Source organism: Anolis sagrei, chromosome 1, assembly GCF_037176765.1.
Source record: "Anolis sagrei isolate rAnoSag1 chromosome 1, rAnoSag1.mat, whole genome shotgun sequence".
In the NCBI taxonomy this organism is placed as follows: Eukaryota; Metazoa; Chordata; class Lepidosauria; order Squamata; family Dactyloidae; genus Anolis; species Anolis sagrei.
Window position 1 is genome coordinate 47,300,743 of NC_090021.1, and position 19,112 is coordinate 47,319,854.

Here is a 19,112-nt window from a genome sequence, read left to right on the forward strand (position 1 = left end):
TATGGAATGGCCCAGCAATAAAACAGCAGCTTAAGTTTCAGAGTACCCTGTTTTCTGAATCCATGCTCCTGGAATATCTTTATGGTAGTAAAGGCGTGGTTTGTTGTGCCACAGCAGAAAAAGAAAATGAGATGTAAAACAAATTGTGCTGTTGGTGACCTTGGGAATCATCTCATCTGAAACACAAGCATGAGAAGGATGGAATGATAAAGCATATGGGATGGAAGCATAACCTTACAAAGGTTATTGGCAACTTTGGGAACTTTTCCAAGAAGTCACCAGTTTTTCTTACTTATATAGGGTTTATAAAGTAAGATGTTGTAAGAGAAAGACACAGAAAGAGATCCGTGTATTGCTGCCAGCAACCTAATAGGCCCCTGTATTTCAGGGCGGAGAAGTTATGGTGCTTCATATACCACTGAACTGCAATTCAATCAACTCTGACCAGGATAAACAGCAGTGAGAGATGATACAACAATTGTGGAAGCTTGGGCTATTTCTATTATTTCTTTTGCTCCCTGCCTTCCCCCACAACCCCTTGTATGAACATAAAAATGTTTATTTTTGTCATTCTTGTGTTCAACAACCTAAATTGAGCTCATAGTGAGAAAGTGTAGCTTAAAGGCTTGCTGTGAGTTTTCCAGTTTGTATGGCCATATTCCAGAAGCATTCTCTCCTGATGTTTCACCCATATCTGTGGCAGGCATTCTCAGAGGTCTGTTGGAAACTAGTGAGTGTTTACTTTGTCAGATTATTACCTGTTCATAACATTTGTATAATGATATCTGTGCTTTTAAAAAAATCCAGAAACAACAAGTCTGAAATAGAAATAAAGCTTAGGATTAAGACCTATATCAATAATCATTATATATAAGTAGCAACAGTAAGAACTGACCATGGAACAACAGACTGGTTCACGATTGGGAAAAGCGTACGGCAGGGTTGTACACTCTCACCAAAATATATTCAACTTGTATGCAGAATACATCGTGCGATGTGCGGGGCTTGACGAATCCAAGGCTGGAGTTAAAATTGCTGGAAGAAACATTAACAACCTTAGATATGCAGATGATACCACTTTGATGGCTGAATGCGAAGAGGAGCTGAGGAGCTTTCCTACCAATATGAAAGAAGAAAGTGCAAGATCTGGGTTGCAGTTAAACATAAACAAAACTCCAAGATTATGGCAACAAGACTGATTGATAACTCACAAATAGAGGGAGAAAACATGGAGGCAGTGACAGAATTTGTATTTCTAGGTGCAAAGATTACTACAGATGCAGACTGCAGCCAGGAAATCAGGAGGCATTTACTTCTTGGGAGGAGATCAATGACCAATCTTGATAAAATAGCAAAGAGTAAAGACATCACACTGGCACTAAGATCTGCATAGTCAAAGCAGTGGTATTCCCCATAAATAACCTATGGATGTGAGAGCTGGACCATAAGGAAGGCTCAGCGCAGGAAGATAGACGCTTTTGAACTGTGGTGCTGGAGGAAAATTCTGAGAGTACCCTGGACCACAAGAAGATCCAATCAATCCATACTTCAGGAAATAAAGCCCAACTTCTCATTGGAAGGAAGTATATTAGAGGCCAAGATAAAGTACAGGGTTAGTCAAAATGCATAGGCCAATAAGCCATTCAATTGAATGGCAGATTGGCCTATGCATTTTGACTAACCCTGTACTTTGGCCACATCATGAGAAGAAAGGAAAGCTTAGAGAAGACAATTATGCTGGGGAAAATGGAAGGAAAAAGAAAGAGGGGCCGACCAAGGGCAAGATGGATGGATGGTATCCTTGAAATGACTGGCTTGACTCTGAAGGAGCTAGGGGTGGTGATGGCCGATAGAGAGCTCTGGCGTGGGCTGGTCCATGAAGTCACAAAGTGTCGGAAGTGACTGAATAAATAAACGAAAATATTACATTTGTTTTTCCAATTGAGAATCATGAAGAAAGTGAGGATTAATTCAAATATGATGTGTGCACTGTCATGCTATGTTGGTGCCACTATGTTGTGCCATTTATTTGTATTTCAGCTGTGTGAGCATTCCACATGCTCTGGACTTAGTAGAAAGGACCACAAAGCTATAATTTACCTAAGAGAACACATCTCTAGAAATTTCTAGGAACTCATGCATGGTTCTTTGGTCAATCTCTGGACCTAGGAATTACTATATAAAGCATTTTAATCAAATCTATAGACAATCAAGTCTGCAAAAATGAAACTCACAAATTAGAAGTGTACTTCACATACTCTACTTTCTTATTTTTTTAATTGGACTTGTATTGACAAAGAACTGCTTTTATAAGAAAGATTGTATTTAGATCCTTAGCATGATGTGTAAGCTTCATGCTAGCATGACAGTGAGCTTCAGTGGGTTTGGTTTTATGGTCTGCTACTTCATGGAAACAGCTACTCAGAATAATGGATTGAGGGGTGCTTTGAAAGTGTCTATCAGTGTCTTCATTTCAAAAGGAACTCCTGATAAGATTTTGACAACTTTTCAGAGTTAACATGGCATCAGGCAATGTCAGGAATCTATGCCATGTGAGACTGTCAAATATTGGGAGTTTTGAACATTACCATGCCATTCTGAATCAAGAACCCATCTCTGTCAGAATACTGAAACATCATGAATGTGCACAGAAAAGGGAATGACATGTCAAAAAACATATTTGATACAAGCTAAGCCTCACTCCTATGTTTGACACAACAGTGAAACCTCATGAATTCATATAGACAAACACCATATGAGGTAAGGCACTGGGACAGCCCCGTTTGACCCAGAGACTTGTCTGGAAACCTTCCAGAAATATCACTGGCTTTTTCCCTTAACACATTATGCTAAAGTCAGGTTGTCTGCCTTCATTATAAACTGCTGCCTCAGCCTTCATATCTTGACCTAGCTCGAGCACAAATGCATTGAGTTGACTTAACTTAAATCCAGAAATATCAAATGCCAGGACTCATTTTTAAAACTACATAATGGAGATAAACAGGTATAGTCATGTCAGTACCAAAATATAAGCAGCTTTGGTCATTTACATGCCTCCTGGTACCTCCTGTTTCTTCTTACTCTATTTGTGTTGTGGTGTTAACTGTATTGATGGGCACAGAATGGTCTTTCTCCAGCCATTAATACACTATCGATCCCCACCCTTCATGATGGAGCTAATGGACACTGATCGCATATTATTATTTCCATAATCAGCCTCAAGCTGAAGAGAATTTCCCATTGCAAAAACTCTGTCAATATTGTGCCTAGCTTTCCACGCTGAAGGGGAAGAAACCTGATTATTTATTTTTTGTTTTTTAAAATTCAGTGGTGCTTCCAGCCTTCATCCTTGATAGGGTAATGAATGTCACCAGGGGTGTAATGAAAGAGACCTCCTTAGATTTGCAGCCACCAACTTTTCTTAGAAGAAATTAACTATGTCTTTCTAGGCAGACAGAAAAAGCCAGTTCACAGTGTAGACCGTGAAGAGCTTCAGTCTATTATCCCATTATCCTTGCTGTCTGAGGTCAATGTGCTGGCTCATGTCAAACTGACAAAGAAAACATCTAGGATCATTTTTGGAAACAGGTTCTACTGAAATCAATGAAATCTCTCCCTACTGCTTGAGTGTATATAGTTTTGACTATGGTCATATAAATGGTATATGGTAGTTCAAGGAAATTTGGGGGTTCAGGATAACAATAATTTTAATATTGTCGAAGGCTTTCATGGCCGAAATCACTGGATTGTTGTAGGTTTTTTTGGGCTATATGGAGAGAATGCCTCTAGAACATGGCCATATAGCCCGAAAAAACCTACAACAACCCAATTTTAATATTGTCATATTTGATTGAGAGAGCTGCTATCATAGAGTTATAGAACCAGCAATAGAAAGACATCAAGCAGATACTCATTTTAGCATCATACCTTCTCATCTCATTTTGGAAGTTTCTGTAGTCCTTTGCAAACCTCCAACATTTTTTTTCAAGAATTACAAGATAATATAATTAATTAAGCTGCACCAAATATTTGCATTTCCTGTTTGGGGGTTTAACTTATCTCAAAGGAAAGGAATCCTTTCACAGGACAGTGAAAGTATTGCCCCTGCCCACATCCCTCCAAGACTCCACATGTGTGAAGATTCATTGTTGTTGTGAATGGAGAAATGTGTAAGTATTCTTGCAGAGGTTACTATCTGCCACACAAGGACAATAGAGATAAAGACAGGTAGTTGCGGTTTGTACCTCTGTTTCTTAAAATGAACCAGCCAGTCAAAAATCATGTAGTGTATCCAATGACATTGTAATGGTTAATACAAGTAAACCATGTCTGTGGGATGATGATGTTGGTCAAAAGAATCAATGGTTTATTTATTTGGCAGATATTTCCATCTTCCTTTGATGCAGTTCTGTCCAAATGTCCAAAATTTGATGCAGTTCTGCCAAAATGTCCACCTCCTCTTCTTTTGGCTCATCCCTGGAAATTAGCTGATATTCCACAGGTAATGTTGGTTCTGCCATTTTTTGAATTTCCCTAGGCTATAAGAATATGCCAAGCTGATTTATACAATTTCAAATTAACTATCTCAGAATGAAAGACTGTGAAGGTTACTTTTTCAGGCTATAACTCCAGTATCCACTAGTTATCATGGGGAAAAATTTGCAGTTTAAAAAGTAGTATTTTAAAGTTTTGCCTAGTACTGTTTATCTGACTGGCTATAACCATTTACTGGTCTGACCAGGGGCCGCCTTAGTTTTGTTACCTGAGATATCTTTTAGCACAAGATTCTATAGACTGAAAATGAGATGTGCATGCATATGATATGCTTCACCTCTGAGTTACAGCTATTCCCCTGAGTGATGACTCCTCCTGGAAACAGCTGTCCTGTGTCCTAGACTAATGTTCTAAGCACTGTCCTTCCCCAGGAAAGCCCTTGTCATTTCTGTACTAAGCAGAGTTAAACATTTTTCTTGTCAGTTGCTAATGGTACCATTTACACAGAATGCACAGCAGCCAGGTTGAGTTTATGCTGAGGGATGATGACCCCCAGCTAGTTTGGATTTCTTAGGAATTTCTCCAGGGGCATATCCTGCCCTCTGCAATGGGAGAGTATAGTATTCAATGTGTTGTCGAAGGCTTTTATGGCCAGAATGACCTCACAATCTCTGAGGATGCCTGCCATAGATGCAGGCAAGATGTCAGGAGGGAATGCTTCTGGAACATGGCCATACAGCCCGAAAAACTTACAGCAACCCAGTATAGTATTCCTTTCTCTCACCAGTTGCTTACTGTGGCTTTCTGGTATCATAAATTAGCAGAACAAGCAGTGTAAGACAAACAAGGTGCATTTCATTTGTTTAAACCTTTAACTTTAAAGCGTGATGACCCTACTTTTCAGTGGCTGTCCCACAGCAAAAACTTTACCAAAGTTGCTTACAGATTTCAGTAATGAGACAGCCTGTGCTGTCAGGCTTAATAAAAGCCTGGAGATAAAATGAAAGGGACTGAAGGACTGAAAGAGTGGGAAGAATTGGTGAGATTGTTGGTTCATATGTTAGAGCAGTAGTTGCTGGACCTTCCAGTGTAGTAGGGCAGTGAATATACTGTGGGTTTGGTCTGCAAGCTACTGAATCTATTGTGACCTGTTCTGCTATTTTCTTTATATTTGTGAGCTCCTTCTTAACCTTTTTCATTTACTCTCAGGTGAAATAATTTTCAAGACTAATTTAGCCTTTCTGGTGGCTGATGGGGGAGCAGGGGCTACCACTAGAAACTGGGTGGTGACAGCTTAGGAACCTGCTTGTACTTCCCTAATCCTCTTCCACCAGAAAATAAGACCCCTTTGAAATTTGATCAATTGACCCATTCAATTAAGCTCTACTCAAGTGACCATTATGTCATGCTGAGATCTTTTTTACAATAAGCCCTTGGTATCTGCAGATATTTGGTTCCCGGACCTCCCATGGTTACCAAAATACGTGGATGCTCAAGTCGCAATAAATACAATGGCAGGATAAAGTAATGTGCCTTGTATAAAATGACAAAATCAAGGCTTGCTTAATTTTGTGGGGAGGATGCTATTTTAAAGCAGTGTATGTTTGAATTCATAGGTACAGAGTCTGTGAATACAGAGGACTGGCTGCATTGAGATAGGGAATGTTGGACATTGGAGTTTCAAATGTTACAATCCTGCCTATTACCAAAATCCTATGATGAATGTTAGCTGAGGGATTCAGGGAGTTGTACTGCAAAAAATAACTTTCACAACTTCTGACATCAGATCAGTGAGTCATGCCACATTATTGACCAAGCCAACAGCGACAAGATCACTTCTATTGTTGATTTTATTAATATACTCTCAATCCTTCAGTTTGTTCACAACAGTCTTATAGGAACATGGTTCAGGGATCTCTTTGATAGCGAAAGGAAAAAAGCAAAAACATCCCATGTGCCATCTTAATATTTCCAAAAAAAAAACAACATCCCAAATCCCCAAGACATGCATTGCATAGGGTACTAGTGGAATGCTACCAGATGATGATTTATTACTGCTTTTCGCATGAGATAAACAAGACATCTGAAAGCAGCTTAAAATAGTAACTCAGCTAGGGCATGAGGGGGAACAAGTTGATTTAAAAATAAAATGCCAACCCCCCCCCCCCCCCCAGGCTTTGGGATTTGCTTCTTTCCTGGTGCCAGGTGCAAAGCTTGTGGATACTGGCTGCTTCTTGCTTCAAATCAAGGAAGCTGGAGAGCTGACAGGCAAGATCTTGAGGGCTTGAGCAGATGGCTCCTCTACAACTAGGATAGCAATCTCACCCTCTTCTTCTCAGAGCTAACCAGGGTCATCCTGCTGTTCAAACTTTTGTGGCATTTGGTTTGGGAGGCTTTGTGTTACTTTTCTTACCTGACTTTATTCTTTCAAAGGTTGCCAGTTTAGAAGCTGTGTTTGCACAGCAGCAGCTTTTTGGAATGGGGAAATTTGTAAATTGTTTTGCCAGACGTTGTGCAGTTTCTCTCCTCATCCCTATTGACATCAGCATTGCTTGTCTGTTTGGCTTATCTAGCTCCTTCCTAGGTTGCATATTCTGTTGTTGTTGGGTTCTTAATTTCTTTAAGAATTGGACATCAGAAAGATTAACTCTATCTAGTCTGGCATTCTTTTTCTAACAGATTCCAGCCAGATGCCTATAGAAACTCAGAAGCTGAACTCAAGGGCACCTCTTCCTTTTTTTCTCTCCTTGACATCTGTGGCACTCAGAAGCACACTTGTTTCTGTACTTCTCATTTTACAAATCAAGCAACAGAAAGGGAGGGAGAGTGTTGATATGCTAACCCAGCAAAAACACCCACGACAGCTGAGTACAGGACTAAGGCAGATAATATTTTCTGCCATTCTTAGTTACTGATTGAAGTTGTGTGCCTTTCAGCCCGAACACATGCTTCTTCCCAGAGCAGAAGAACCTGAATATTGCAAAAGGAACATCTGTCAGTACACACATCTGATGACCAGATGTTTTCAGCACAGTCACTGAATTTCACTTTAGCACTGTTCCAGAGGGATTTCATAATGTAAACAAGCTCTATCTCTAAAGTGAATATCATGCAGTCTGGAAGTTATTGCACCTAACTGCTTGCAGAAATTGGATGCTTGACATGGACATGTCCTTTGCTGCTGTCTGTGCTTTTGGGTAAAGATATTAATATCCCATGCAGTGAAACCTATGTACTGGAGCAAAATGTATTTAAAAAGAAAATATTTTAGCCTGAAGCATTTACCAGACCCATGTTTATGAGATAAAAACTCACCTGGATACTGGCAGATGTAAACAACAGTTGGGATGGAAAGGGAAAGAACCAGCTGGGAGTGTATGAAGAGTTTATTTCTCCAGACCTTATCCTCTGTGTTGTGGTGCTTAGAAATGAAAAATGATCCATTGGATCTTTCTTATGAGTGACTGCAGTTTAAGATATGGTTTGATACTTATGTGGTTTTCCTCCATACTTTCTTAAGAGACTTTAAAGGTTTACTAACAGAGTTTTCCAAGTGTATTTGCTGATTTGAGATGCATCTACACTGTAGAATTAATGTAGTTTGACACTGCTGTAACTGCCATGGCCCAGTGCTATGGAATCAGTTGTATTTTTACAAGGTCTTTAGCCTTCGCTGCCAAAGAGTGCTGGTATCTCACCAAACTACCGTGATTTCATAGCATTAACCATGGTAACTAAAGTTATGTTAAAATACATCCATTCAACAGTGTAGATGCACCCTTGGAAGCAGACCTTCAGATCCGAGGCCTTCTACCATGCAAGGCAAGAATCACTCTGCCTATGGAATGCTCTCCCACAGAAGCGTACACAATGCCTACATTGTGAGCACTGGCATCACTGGCTTAGAGGGTCTGAACTTTGGGGTTGGAGGTAGGTACCTTTTGCTGTTCTACCTCAAGCAGGAAAATTTCTTGGGCTAGTCCTGGCAAGATCAAACATTCCTGTTTCTTCCATGCTGTAGTCCCAAACTGACATGACTATACCAGCTGTTCTGAAAAAACAAAGACGGCTATGAAAGGGCAAACCACTTGACAGATCTGACATCAGTCTGGCCCTGAGAGGCTTGGGGGTTACACTTAGTAATTCTCAGTTCTTTTCAGAAACAAGCTGTAGGACAAATTGTACAGGAGATTCCATTATACAGAGAATTATGTCCAAGGTACTAACCCACATACCCAAAGGTCATTGACCAATGTCACAATGTGATTATAAGGGCATTTGTCATTCAGTGTGTGTGTGTATAGCTATATCTATATAGTAAAATTAAAATGAAATAATAAATAATCAGCTTAAAACAAATAGCAGCTTACAGAGAAGATGAGTAGCTTAACTGAGAAGGCAGTGATTTTAAAATAAATCTACTCAGAACTGGTCCCAGCAGGGAAGCAACCAGATTTGCCAAGTCCAGTCTCATTTCCTGAAAGACATAAAAATGTGATAAAAATACTCTTTTCAAGGGAAGGGATTCCTAAAAGAGAACTGACACCTATGGGCAGTATCCTAGAATAAGGCAATTGAAACTGTACTTGGGTTTCTGGAGTTTAACAGACAGAAAATGTTCTTTGTTATTCATTACAGGAGAATCACGACAGACAGGTATTGATGGAGAAAGTATTGCCTGATTCCTGTTTAGTTGTGCCTCTGCTAGAGGAATAGAAGACATGTCTGTTGATGATGAACTGACTATTCCCACTGAGTGTATTTTGTGCTTTCCTTTGCAACATAAGCCTTCAAAATCAAATCTCCATTGCATACATGGATTCGGAGGTGTGTTTTCTTCTGTCAGGGAGAATCCTTGGTACTTGTACATTATTGCCACATTGCTTGTAGGGATTACAAAATGTTCTTATTACTGTAGGGATTATTGGAACATATAATGAAATGGCTTCTAGCTGGTTGGGAGAGAATGAACATAACATACTAAGTTAAGTTATAATCTGTTGTATAAGAATCAAGCAGGATCAGCAAAAAAAAAAATTACAATATGAATCACTCCTGTTTTGGTTTCTAGCTGTCCAGAAATGTTTTGGAGTCACCATTCTACATACACTCTCTCTTTTAGAATGCTTCCCCCACTATCTTCATCTGTCTTTAATTCTTGTTGCTAATTTGTTGTTATTTGCCATTAAGCCCTGCCAGTCCATGAATGAGAAACCTCCAAGAAGGTTTGTGGCTCAGGCCCCATAAACTCTGAGCCATGACTTCTTCAATTGAGTTATGGAGGCTTTTAAACAGAGGCTGGATGGCCATCTGGCATAGGTGCTTTGAATGAAATTTTCTTGCTTCTAGGCAGGAGGTTGGACTGGATGGCCCATGAGGTCTCATAGAACTCTATGGTTCTGTGATTCAATCCATGTAGTTCAATTTTCCTTCATTGCCTTCTACTTTGTAGAGCATTATTGTCTTTTTCCAATGAAGCATGTTGTCTCATGATAAGTCCAAAAGTATTTTCCTCTTATATGTTTATGGTGATCTTTCAATTATGTAAGGAGCCACACTTGGAAAATAAGATTGCTATATATAAACAGTCTAGGCTGGAAATCTATGGTCCTCTTGTTGGTACTGGAATATAATTTCTGACCATTGCCAATGGAGCTGGTATCTAACACCTCCTAGAGAGCCCAGAGTTCTTCATCATATTATAGGATGATCTTTGGAGAAGAAACTCCTTAATAACGGACTTCAAGTCCAGCATCTAGGAAATCAGGCATGTGCCTTTAATTTGGCTTGGCTGTCAACTTATGGTGACCTCCCATGGGGTTTCCTTAGACTAGGAATACTCAGAGGTGGTTTGCTATTTTCTTTCTTTGAAATATAGCCTGCAGCATCTGGTATTTGCTGGTGGTCTCCCTTCCCAGTACTAATCAGGGCTGATGGACCTTTATATGTAAATTCCTCAGTTCAACAGGAAACAATAACTACAGTCTACTTTGCATCTTCCTTCAATTGGTATTCAAGCTGGTGGAGTCTTACTTGCTACAAAGGAAAGGAGTGAATGACAGGAGCAGAAATGAAACAGCTGGAAAGTTCTACACCTCTCATATCTCCTTCTGCATTATGACGCTTAACCATATGTGTCTGGCAGATTTGAACTTCAAGGTAGCAACATTACTTGCATTATGTACTCATGACATGGCACAATGTTAACAGTGTACTTAATGGGTGATGGATTTTATCCTACACAACTTTCTTTCCAAACTATTAATCCTATTTAATTTATTCTGGAAAATGGTTGAATTCAAATTATACATTATTGCATGTACTTTAGCCATTATGTTGAACTCAGTGTTTTAATATTGAGTTAAAATTGTTAAAATGTTGCTTTTCTCATTGCCGAAAACCCACTTCTTTCCTCATTGCTGCTTTTTATGAACATGGCCATTCTTTCCAGGAGCAGAAGTCCTATAAACCTCACATATTATGGTAATAATAGTATTGTACAGTACATTGCTTAGGGCATAAATGTATTTTATCGTCCTGGGTTTCTTTCCATTTTAATGTATATATACATCAAATGAAGGGCTTGTTAGAAACCTTACTGTAGAGGTCAAGTACACGTGAGGGCCAGGCATATTCAAGGGTGGTATAGCACAAGAAAAATGTTGAAACATTCCAGGATAGTTGGAACTATAAAGCCTTTATTGCATTTTACAAGTTTATATCCACAGTTTTGTAAGTCCAGTACTTTTCCATCATTTTTAATATTAAGTTTGTCTAACAGAAGTGTTGTCCAGCTGTACTGCTCTGTGTAGCCTCTTGGACTACCACTGCCTTTGATAGCAGTATGGAAACTTTCAGTAACAAAATTACTAACCGTTACTCTGTTCTAGAAGCATTCTCTCCTGACGTTTCGCCTGCATCTATGGCAAGCATGCTCAGAGGTTGTGACCTCACAACCTCTGAGGATGCTTGCCATAGATGCAGGCAAAATGTCAGGAGATAATGCTTCTAGAACATGGCCATACAGCCCAAAATAACCTACAACAACCCAGTGATTCCAGCCACAAACGCCTTCAGCGTTACCAACTCGCTGGTTTGTTCACATTACACTAGTATCCAACTTTCAGTTTTTAGGTCAACGTGGAGCCCTAAATGACTTGTGTACAAAGTACTTGAAGAATCAACTTTTTCTCTTGTTACTACCCAGGATTTAAATCTTAAGAGGCTTCTATAAAGACAACTCTGTCAAATGAAGTACAGCAGGGTGGATATCAGTGGAAAGGCCTTTTCCCCAGTGACTGTACAAGAGTGGAATTCTCTCCTTGATTATTTGGTATTTACATTCTGAGTTATGCTCCTTCCAAGGGAGACTCAGTTGACCTTCTCCTGGTTTAGTTTTCACTGGGAGGCAAAGACCTTTTTATTTAAACAGATAGTCAACTTCTAACTAGTTGAGGGAGAAAGACTTTTAAACGGACTGTTCTTTCTTTATTATTAAACATTGGTGTGTTTCAAATGGCTCTGTTTTTATGTTTGAATTGGCTGGTTTGATAGTTTTAAAACTTTTGTAATATATATTATTTTAACTATAAATTCCTTTCACTTAGCTTGTAAACTACCCTGGGTCCTATATTGGGAGAAGAATGGGATGCAAATTAAATAATTAACCCAATTATCAATTAGTTTAGTTGATGATCATTTTTATTATTCCTTCCAGTGTATAACCATTAGATCTTCAGCACTTTTAGTTTGACCATATTAATGTTTTGCTATGGTTGGCTTTATTTATAAAATGATCTGTCTGTGTGCCTTTCTGTGGTTGTTTAATATTAGGTGTTCGCTGGTTGTTTTTATTTGTTACCTATCTAGAAGATGTTGTTAGCAGATGGTGTGGCAATAGAGAAGCATTCATTTGGTTGCCACTTTGAGGCAGACCACTGACAAAGCTTCTCCAAATGTAAGGAAGACACCTTCAAAAATGCCCAAGGTGTTCATGCTATCCATGTTCCCAATCTTAAGCCAACCAAGTCTTAGCCCAGAGAAGGGAACCCTAGCCCAGAGCTTCTTAAACTATAGGTTGGGATCCTATAGCATCCTATACAGCATAACTGTATTTTGGGGTCACCTCCCTCTCTTTCTCCTGCATGCACACATGTCTCTCACACACCTCTCCCTGCTTTCCCTTTTCTCCTCTCCTTTCTCTGTCTCAGTCCCTCACATGTTAGCATCTTCCTCTTACACACATCTCTTTCTGCTTTCCCCTTTCTTTCTTTCTATCCCACTCTCATGCGTGTCTCTCAGGCTTCATTCTTTCTTCCTTCCTTCCTCTTTCTTCCATGCATATCTCTCTCTGTCTCTCTCTCCCTCCCTCCCTTTTCCCATTCTTTCCATCCTTTATATACTTAGGTAAAGGTAAAGTCCATTCATGTCCAACTCTGGGGCTTGGTGCCCATCATTTTTCAGCTGAAGAGCTGACATTGTTCATAGACACCTCCAAGGTCATGTGGCCAGCATGACTGTATGGAGCACCGCAGGAGCGGTACCTATTAATCTATCCACATTTGCATGTTTTCAAACTGCTAGGTTGGCAGAAGCTGGGGCTAATAGTGGGAGCTCACACCGCTCCCTGGATTTGAACCTGTGACCTTTCAGCAAGTTCAGCAGCTCAGCAGTGTAACCCACTGTGGCACCGGGGGCTCCATATATATACTTTTATATCCATTTATATACTTAGGGTCATATAAACATTTGTTGGGTAAAAAGGGGTTGTGAGTCAAAAAAAGCTTACGAAGCTCTGCTCTAACCTGAAGTACAAAGACAACTTGCATCTGTTGCCCATCTAGCCTGTAATTTATTTTGCACTTAGAGGGATTGGAGGGAAGAGAACACATATACTCAATATGAGTAAGTTTCATCTACCTGCATCTGACAAAATGTATCCTCTCTAGGAATTTTCTAGGTTTTCCGATTGGTTCTATGGTATGCTTCCACTGCAAGTTGCCCTGGCAAATTTCTAAAAAAGATACCTTTTCTATATCCTCTAGTGCAGTGGTTCTTAACGTGTAGGCCACAGACCACCAGTGGGCCGTGAGGATGAAAATCTGTTTCCCTAGTCTCCTTCCTCTTTATTTATTAATTTATTATATTTCCACTCTTTTCACACCGTATGCCACTCCTTCCCTGTCGCTGACCATGGCATATGTTCTGTATCAGAAACTAGAGCTGATGTGGTCTATCCAATGCAATTTTCTGAATCAAAATCCCAAACTGAATCTAAAGTTGATCAAAAAATGATTTGTAACCCTTTTAATACTAATGTTGGAGAGTGGTCCCTGGTCAAGTGGTCACTGGTCAAAAAAAAAGGTTGGGAACCACTGCTTTAGTGTGACTGTATAGTAACTTGTAGCAGAAGTAGTTAATTTCAATGGGGTTTGCAATTATCCATGTTTTCCTGTGTCTACTGTAAGTTCAGGGACTGTGTTTCAAATTTCAGTACCACCAGGTAGAACTAGGTTGAGCATTGTAGGCAGGAAAGTTGTTTCATTGATATGAGCTGGGCATTGTGCATGGGAATGCTGTTTTATTGGGACTTACTCTTGAGTAAATATACACTGAGCTGCACTGAGTTTTATAAACCTGCTGATAAATTGCTCACATTAGTTAGAATGGCGTCTCGCCTACCTGCTTTCTTTTGGCTTGTCTATGTGCCCTTGGCCTTGCTCACTGCTGGGATATGCCCCATAAAGCCCCCTCAAACTGAATTTTGACTTTCAGACCTTGCCTGTCTTCAAATCCCAAATGATTCTTAAGTGCTCTAAAGGAAGGAGAGGTGCTCTCACCCTCGTGTTTTGTAAAAATTACTTTAAAACCTGAGATCTAGATGGAAAGATAAATATTTATGAACCAATATAGGAGGGGAGAAACAGAAAACAAGCAGTTGTTTTGAAAATAAAACAAACAAACATTGATATCATATTCTAAGTGGTTAGAGCCAAACTTTTTGCCCTGAAAATGTGCTGGAGCATTTGGCCACCATGGCCAATTTATCTGGAAGGCGCCAGATTGAAGAAGGCTGATTTAGAGGAAGATACAGCATACAGGGGACATCTTTCTCAAACAGAACCCTTGGCTTTTAGAGAAGTTGTAATGTGCCAGAAGACTATATAGAGCTCAGTCCCTTTTTGTTATAACTTATCTGGAAGCCTCCAGACATTTCTGAACCCTTTCTTACCAGTCTCTAAAGGTGCATGTGGACTGGAAGACATATTTAACACCTGATGAATTTGAAAGTGCTAATTAAAAGCAATGTACTAATTGAAGAAGAATGAGATAATTAACCAGAAGATGGCTCTGGCTTTCTGTTTTGTGAAGCAGAAAAGATGTATGGTAGACAATGCAGCTCCATAGTGTCTTTCCATGTTGTTTTCTTGAAGAAAAAAGCAATGTAGTGACAGGTCAGAGGAATAATGCGTCTATAAAGGGTACAGCCAGAACATTGTTCTCAGCTCTTATGGATATGAACAGATGGTTGCCAAGAGCAGAGTTCTTTAACTCACTTCTGATTTACTATGACCCTAAGGCAAACCTATTACGGCAATTTCTTGGTAAGATTTGCTTGGTGTTTGCCATTGACCTCCTTTGAGGCTGAGAAAGTAAAAGTTGCCCAAGGTCATTGCGTGTGTGCCTTCCTGTTGTAGGCAACCCCATAATTTTCATTTGATTTTCTTAGGCTAGGCTGCTCTAGTTTCCCCGTGGTTTCAAGGCAACAGTGTAGTAATGGTGAGGCCAAGAACCATGTTTTCGTTCTTGCAGGCCACTCACTGGTGGTCCACAGACCACAAGTTGGGAACCACTGAACTAGATTGATTGAAGATAAAAAAATGGAATTAGCAAGAATTTACCTCCTATTGCAATTCCAAAGAGAGGCCAGGAGGAGAAGTAGAAGGAACCTGTGTTGCCAGAAGAATTTGAAGCCAATTTCAGTTAAATTGTTCTGGGTTCCTTCCACATTACACAGTTATAACACCATGTTTCCATTTTATCTGCAATATGAACATCCTATAGCATCCTGGCCTTTGTACTTTGATCTTGTGCCAGAGCTCTCTGATTGAGAGTTTTAAACTTTTCGCTCCAAGGGGAAACTCCAAGGCTCCTTAGCCTTTAAAGTGCAATCATACACTCTAATTGTGCAGTATGTTCTTAAAAGATTCTTAAAAGTCAGGTGTTACTCTATAGTCTATGAGAGGTAATAAATAATGGTTAAAGTGTTTATGTATGTGTGATGCTGTTTTCCATATTCAAAAGCAGCAGACTTAATGATAGAGAAGACCAAAACTGAGCATGCAATAGGATATTATTTTCAGCTTGTGATTCAGATTTTTATGCAAAACATCTAGTCAGGAAACACAGATCTCGGGCAGAGTGCATTTGTTGACAAATAACAGACATATGGTAAACTAAAGAAATGTTGACATAATAACATGGCCTGAGATACAAGTTAGAAACAAGTAGAATTTTCTACAATCAAAGAGAAGGGATTAACAAAAAGATTGTACCATGAGACAATCTACTAGAGGGGGATTAATCCTCCCACAGCAACCAATTTTTCTTTAATATTGCACACACATACCAACATAAAATACTCTGTACCAAAAACCATGCATGACATATATAAAAGCTTTCATATTAAAAGATTCAAAGACACCATTCTCCATTAGAATAATTACTATTATCAACAGTATTAACTTGATTCATAAATCATCCATTCATTAATTTTTTAGTTCACAGCAGTAAATTTAAAGGCCAGGTGTACAAATCACTTTTGAAAGGGAAAAATTCTTTTCATGTTGGAATTGCTAGGTAAACTCTCCTCTCAATCTCTCTCTCTCCCCCCACCCCACCCCTTTCCCTTACCCTCTCTACCCCTTTTCTCTCTCTGGCCTGATGATACATTGAACTCAATACAAATCATGTCCCTACAATCTCTCTGTGCACAGGGAAATTTGGGAATAGGAGAATAGGCAGTGGCTCTCAACCTTTGGTCCTCCAGATGTTTTGGATGTCAACTTCTAGAAATCTGTCATCTTTCCAGCTGTTATGGATTGTGGGAAATGAAGTCCAAAATACCTGGTGGACCAAAGATTGAAAACAACTAGGAATAGGGAGTATTTCACCACATGCATCCAGTTGGTGAAGCTGGGAGACTCTTGCTTGGACCCCTGGTTGTTGACCTGTGGGATCCCACAAGGTTATATTCTGTCCCCCATGCTATTTAACATCTACATGAAATCACTGGGTGAGGTCATCCAGAGTTTTGGAGTATGGTGCCATCTCTACACAGATGACACCCAACTCCACTACTCTTTTCCACCTGACTCCAAGGAAGCCCCGAGGATACTGGACCAGTGCCTGGCTGCTGTGATGACCTGGATGAGGAAGAACAAGCTGAGGATCAATCCTGACAAGACAGAGGTTCTCCAGGTCAGTCGCTCGGCTGACCGGAGTATTGGGTGGCAACCTGTGCTGGATGGGGTTGCACTCCCCCTGAAATCACAGGTACGCAGTTTGGGGGTCCTCCTGGACTCAGCGCTGACGCTTGATGCGCAGGTGTCAGCTGTGGCCAGGAGGGCCTTCACGCAATTAATACTTGTTCGCCAACTGCGACCTTACCTCGTGAAGTCTGAATTGACCATGGTGGTCCATGCCTTAGTTACCTCTAGACTGGATTATTGTAATGCTCTCTACGTGGGGCTACCCTTGAAGACGGCCAGGAAACTACAACTTGTCCAACACTCGGCAGCCAGATTAATAACTGGGGCAACTTACAGGGAGCGGTCAACCCCCCTGTTTAAGGAGCTCCATTGGCTGCCGTTTATTTTCCGGTCCCAATTCAAGGTGCAGGTTATCACCTACAAACCCCTAAACCGTTTGGGACCAGTTTACCTTCATGACCGTATCTCCCTCCATTTACCATCTCGGGCCCTCCGTTCATCTGGGGAAGCCCTTCTTTCACCCCTGCCAGCTTCACAAGCTCGCCTGGTAAGCACAAGGGAGAGAGCTTTCTCCTCTGTGGCTCCCCAACTTTGGAACTCACTGCCTGGAGAAATTAGGAAAGCCCCTACCCTAGAAACGTTTAAAAAGGATCTTAAAACCTGGCTCTTCCGCTGCGTCTTTGGAGAGTAGGTATACAATCCCACACTACTGCTTAGCCTCAACGTTCTGTCATTGGAGCATATGTTGTCCCCCCTCTATGGGAAAGCTTGATTCCTCAACCCCCGCTATAATGAGCTCTCCTCCACAAATAATCTGTCTCTCTTTATCTCGCCTGAGTTTTAAATTAGTTTTAATTAGTCTCTCTTTTAATCATTAAATGCAGCCCGCCCATTGTCATTGTGATTGCATCTATTGTAACTTTATATTGTTATGTACTTACATGTTTTATTTTATTATGATGTTGCTGTTTACTGTTTGCGTTTTTGGTTGTGTTTTGGTTTTATTTTTATAGTAATTTGTTGTTTGGGCTCGGCCTCATGTAAGCTGCTCCGAGTCCCCTCTGGGGAGATGGTGGTGGGGTATAAATAAAGATTATTATTATTATTATTATTATTATTATTATTATTATTATTATAAAGAGCTCCTGCTCTAGAATTTAGGACACTAGCAATGGATTCACATTGTAGTAAAAGAGATTCCATCTAAACATCAGGAAGAACTTCTTGATGTTAAGAGCTGTTTCTCAGGGACATACCACCTCAGAAAGTGGTAGAGTCTCTTTCTCTGGAGGTTTTTGAACAAAGGCTATGTATGGCTATGTTCCAGAAGCATTCTCTCCTGACGTTTCACCCCCAACTATGGCAGGCATCCTCAGAGGTTGTAAGGTCTGTTGGAAACTAGGCAAGTGAGGTTTATATATCTGCGGAATGTCCAGGGTGGGAGAAAGAACTCTTGTTTGCTGGAGGCAAGTATGAAAGTTGCAATTGGCCATCTTGATTAGCAATGAATGGCCTTGTAGCTTCAAAGTCTGCCTGATTGCTGCACGGGGATCCTTTGTTGGGAGGTGTTAACTGGCCCTGATTGATTTTCGTCTGGAATTCCCCTGTTTTTTAGTGTTGCTCTTTGTTTTGTTCATTTTCATTGTTTCCTCCTTTCTGTTGAAATAGTCCACATGCTTGGGCATTTCAATGGCTTCTCTCTGTAGTCTGACATGGTGGTTGTTAGAGTGGTCCAGCATTTCTGTGTTCTCAAATAATATGCTGTGTCCAGGTTAGTTCATCAGGTGCTCTGCTATGGTTGACTTCTTGAAAGTCAGGAATGTTTTAATTGTGTATTCCTGCATGGCAGTTGGACTGGATTACCCTTGTGGTGTCTTCTGAGAAAAAGGAACCTGCCTCAACCTTGTGATCCAAGGCAGCTTAAAACATATTTTAGTTTACTTTTCTTTATTATAGTGGTATAGGCAAAATACTGTGTTTTGTGGTGGTAGATCATACAATTCATGGCCCAAAGCAATAACATTAGGTCACACTTTATCAAGATGGCCCAAAGCAATAAAATTAGGTCACACTTTATCCAAACAAAAAGATTAGGAGCATTTCTATTTGCATAGCTCTTTTGTGTTG

The 19,112-nt window shown here is 40.2% G+C and overlaps 1 protein-coding gene across 2 annotated transcripts in view; it reads left to right on the forward strand.

Annotated features, from left to right (window-relative positions):
* Positions 1-19,112, forward strand: part of MDGA1 (MAM domain containing glycosylphosphatidylinositol anchor 1) — a 339,276-nt gene that overhangs the window by 101,398 nt on the left and 218,766 nt on the right. Inside the window, exon 1 of one of the 2 annotated variants that reach the window (XM_060754078.2) lies at positions 8,272-8,424. The exons of the other annotated variant lie outside the window; for it this stretch is intronic. Within the exon in view, the coding sequence (XP_060610061.2) occupies positions 8,310-8,424 (115 nt within the window). The 5' untranslated portion in view covers positions 8,272-8,309. Of the gene's footprint in view, positions 1-8,271; positions 8,425-19,112 lie in introns of those variants that run through there. 2 annotated transcript variants of the gene reach the window in all.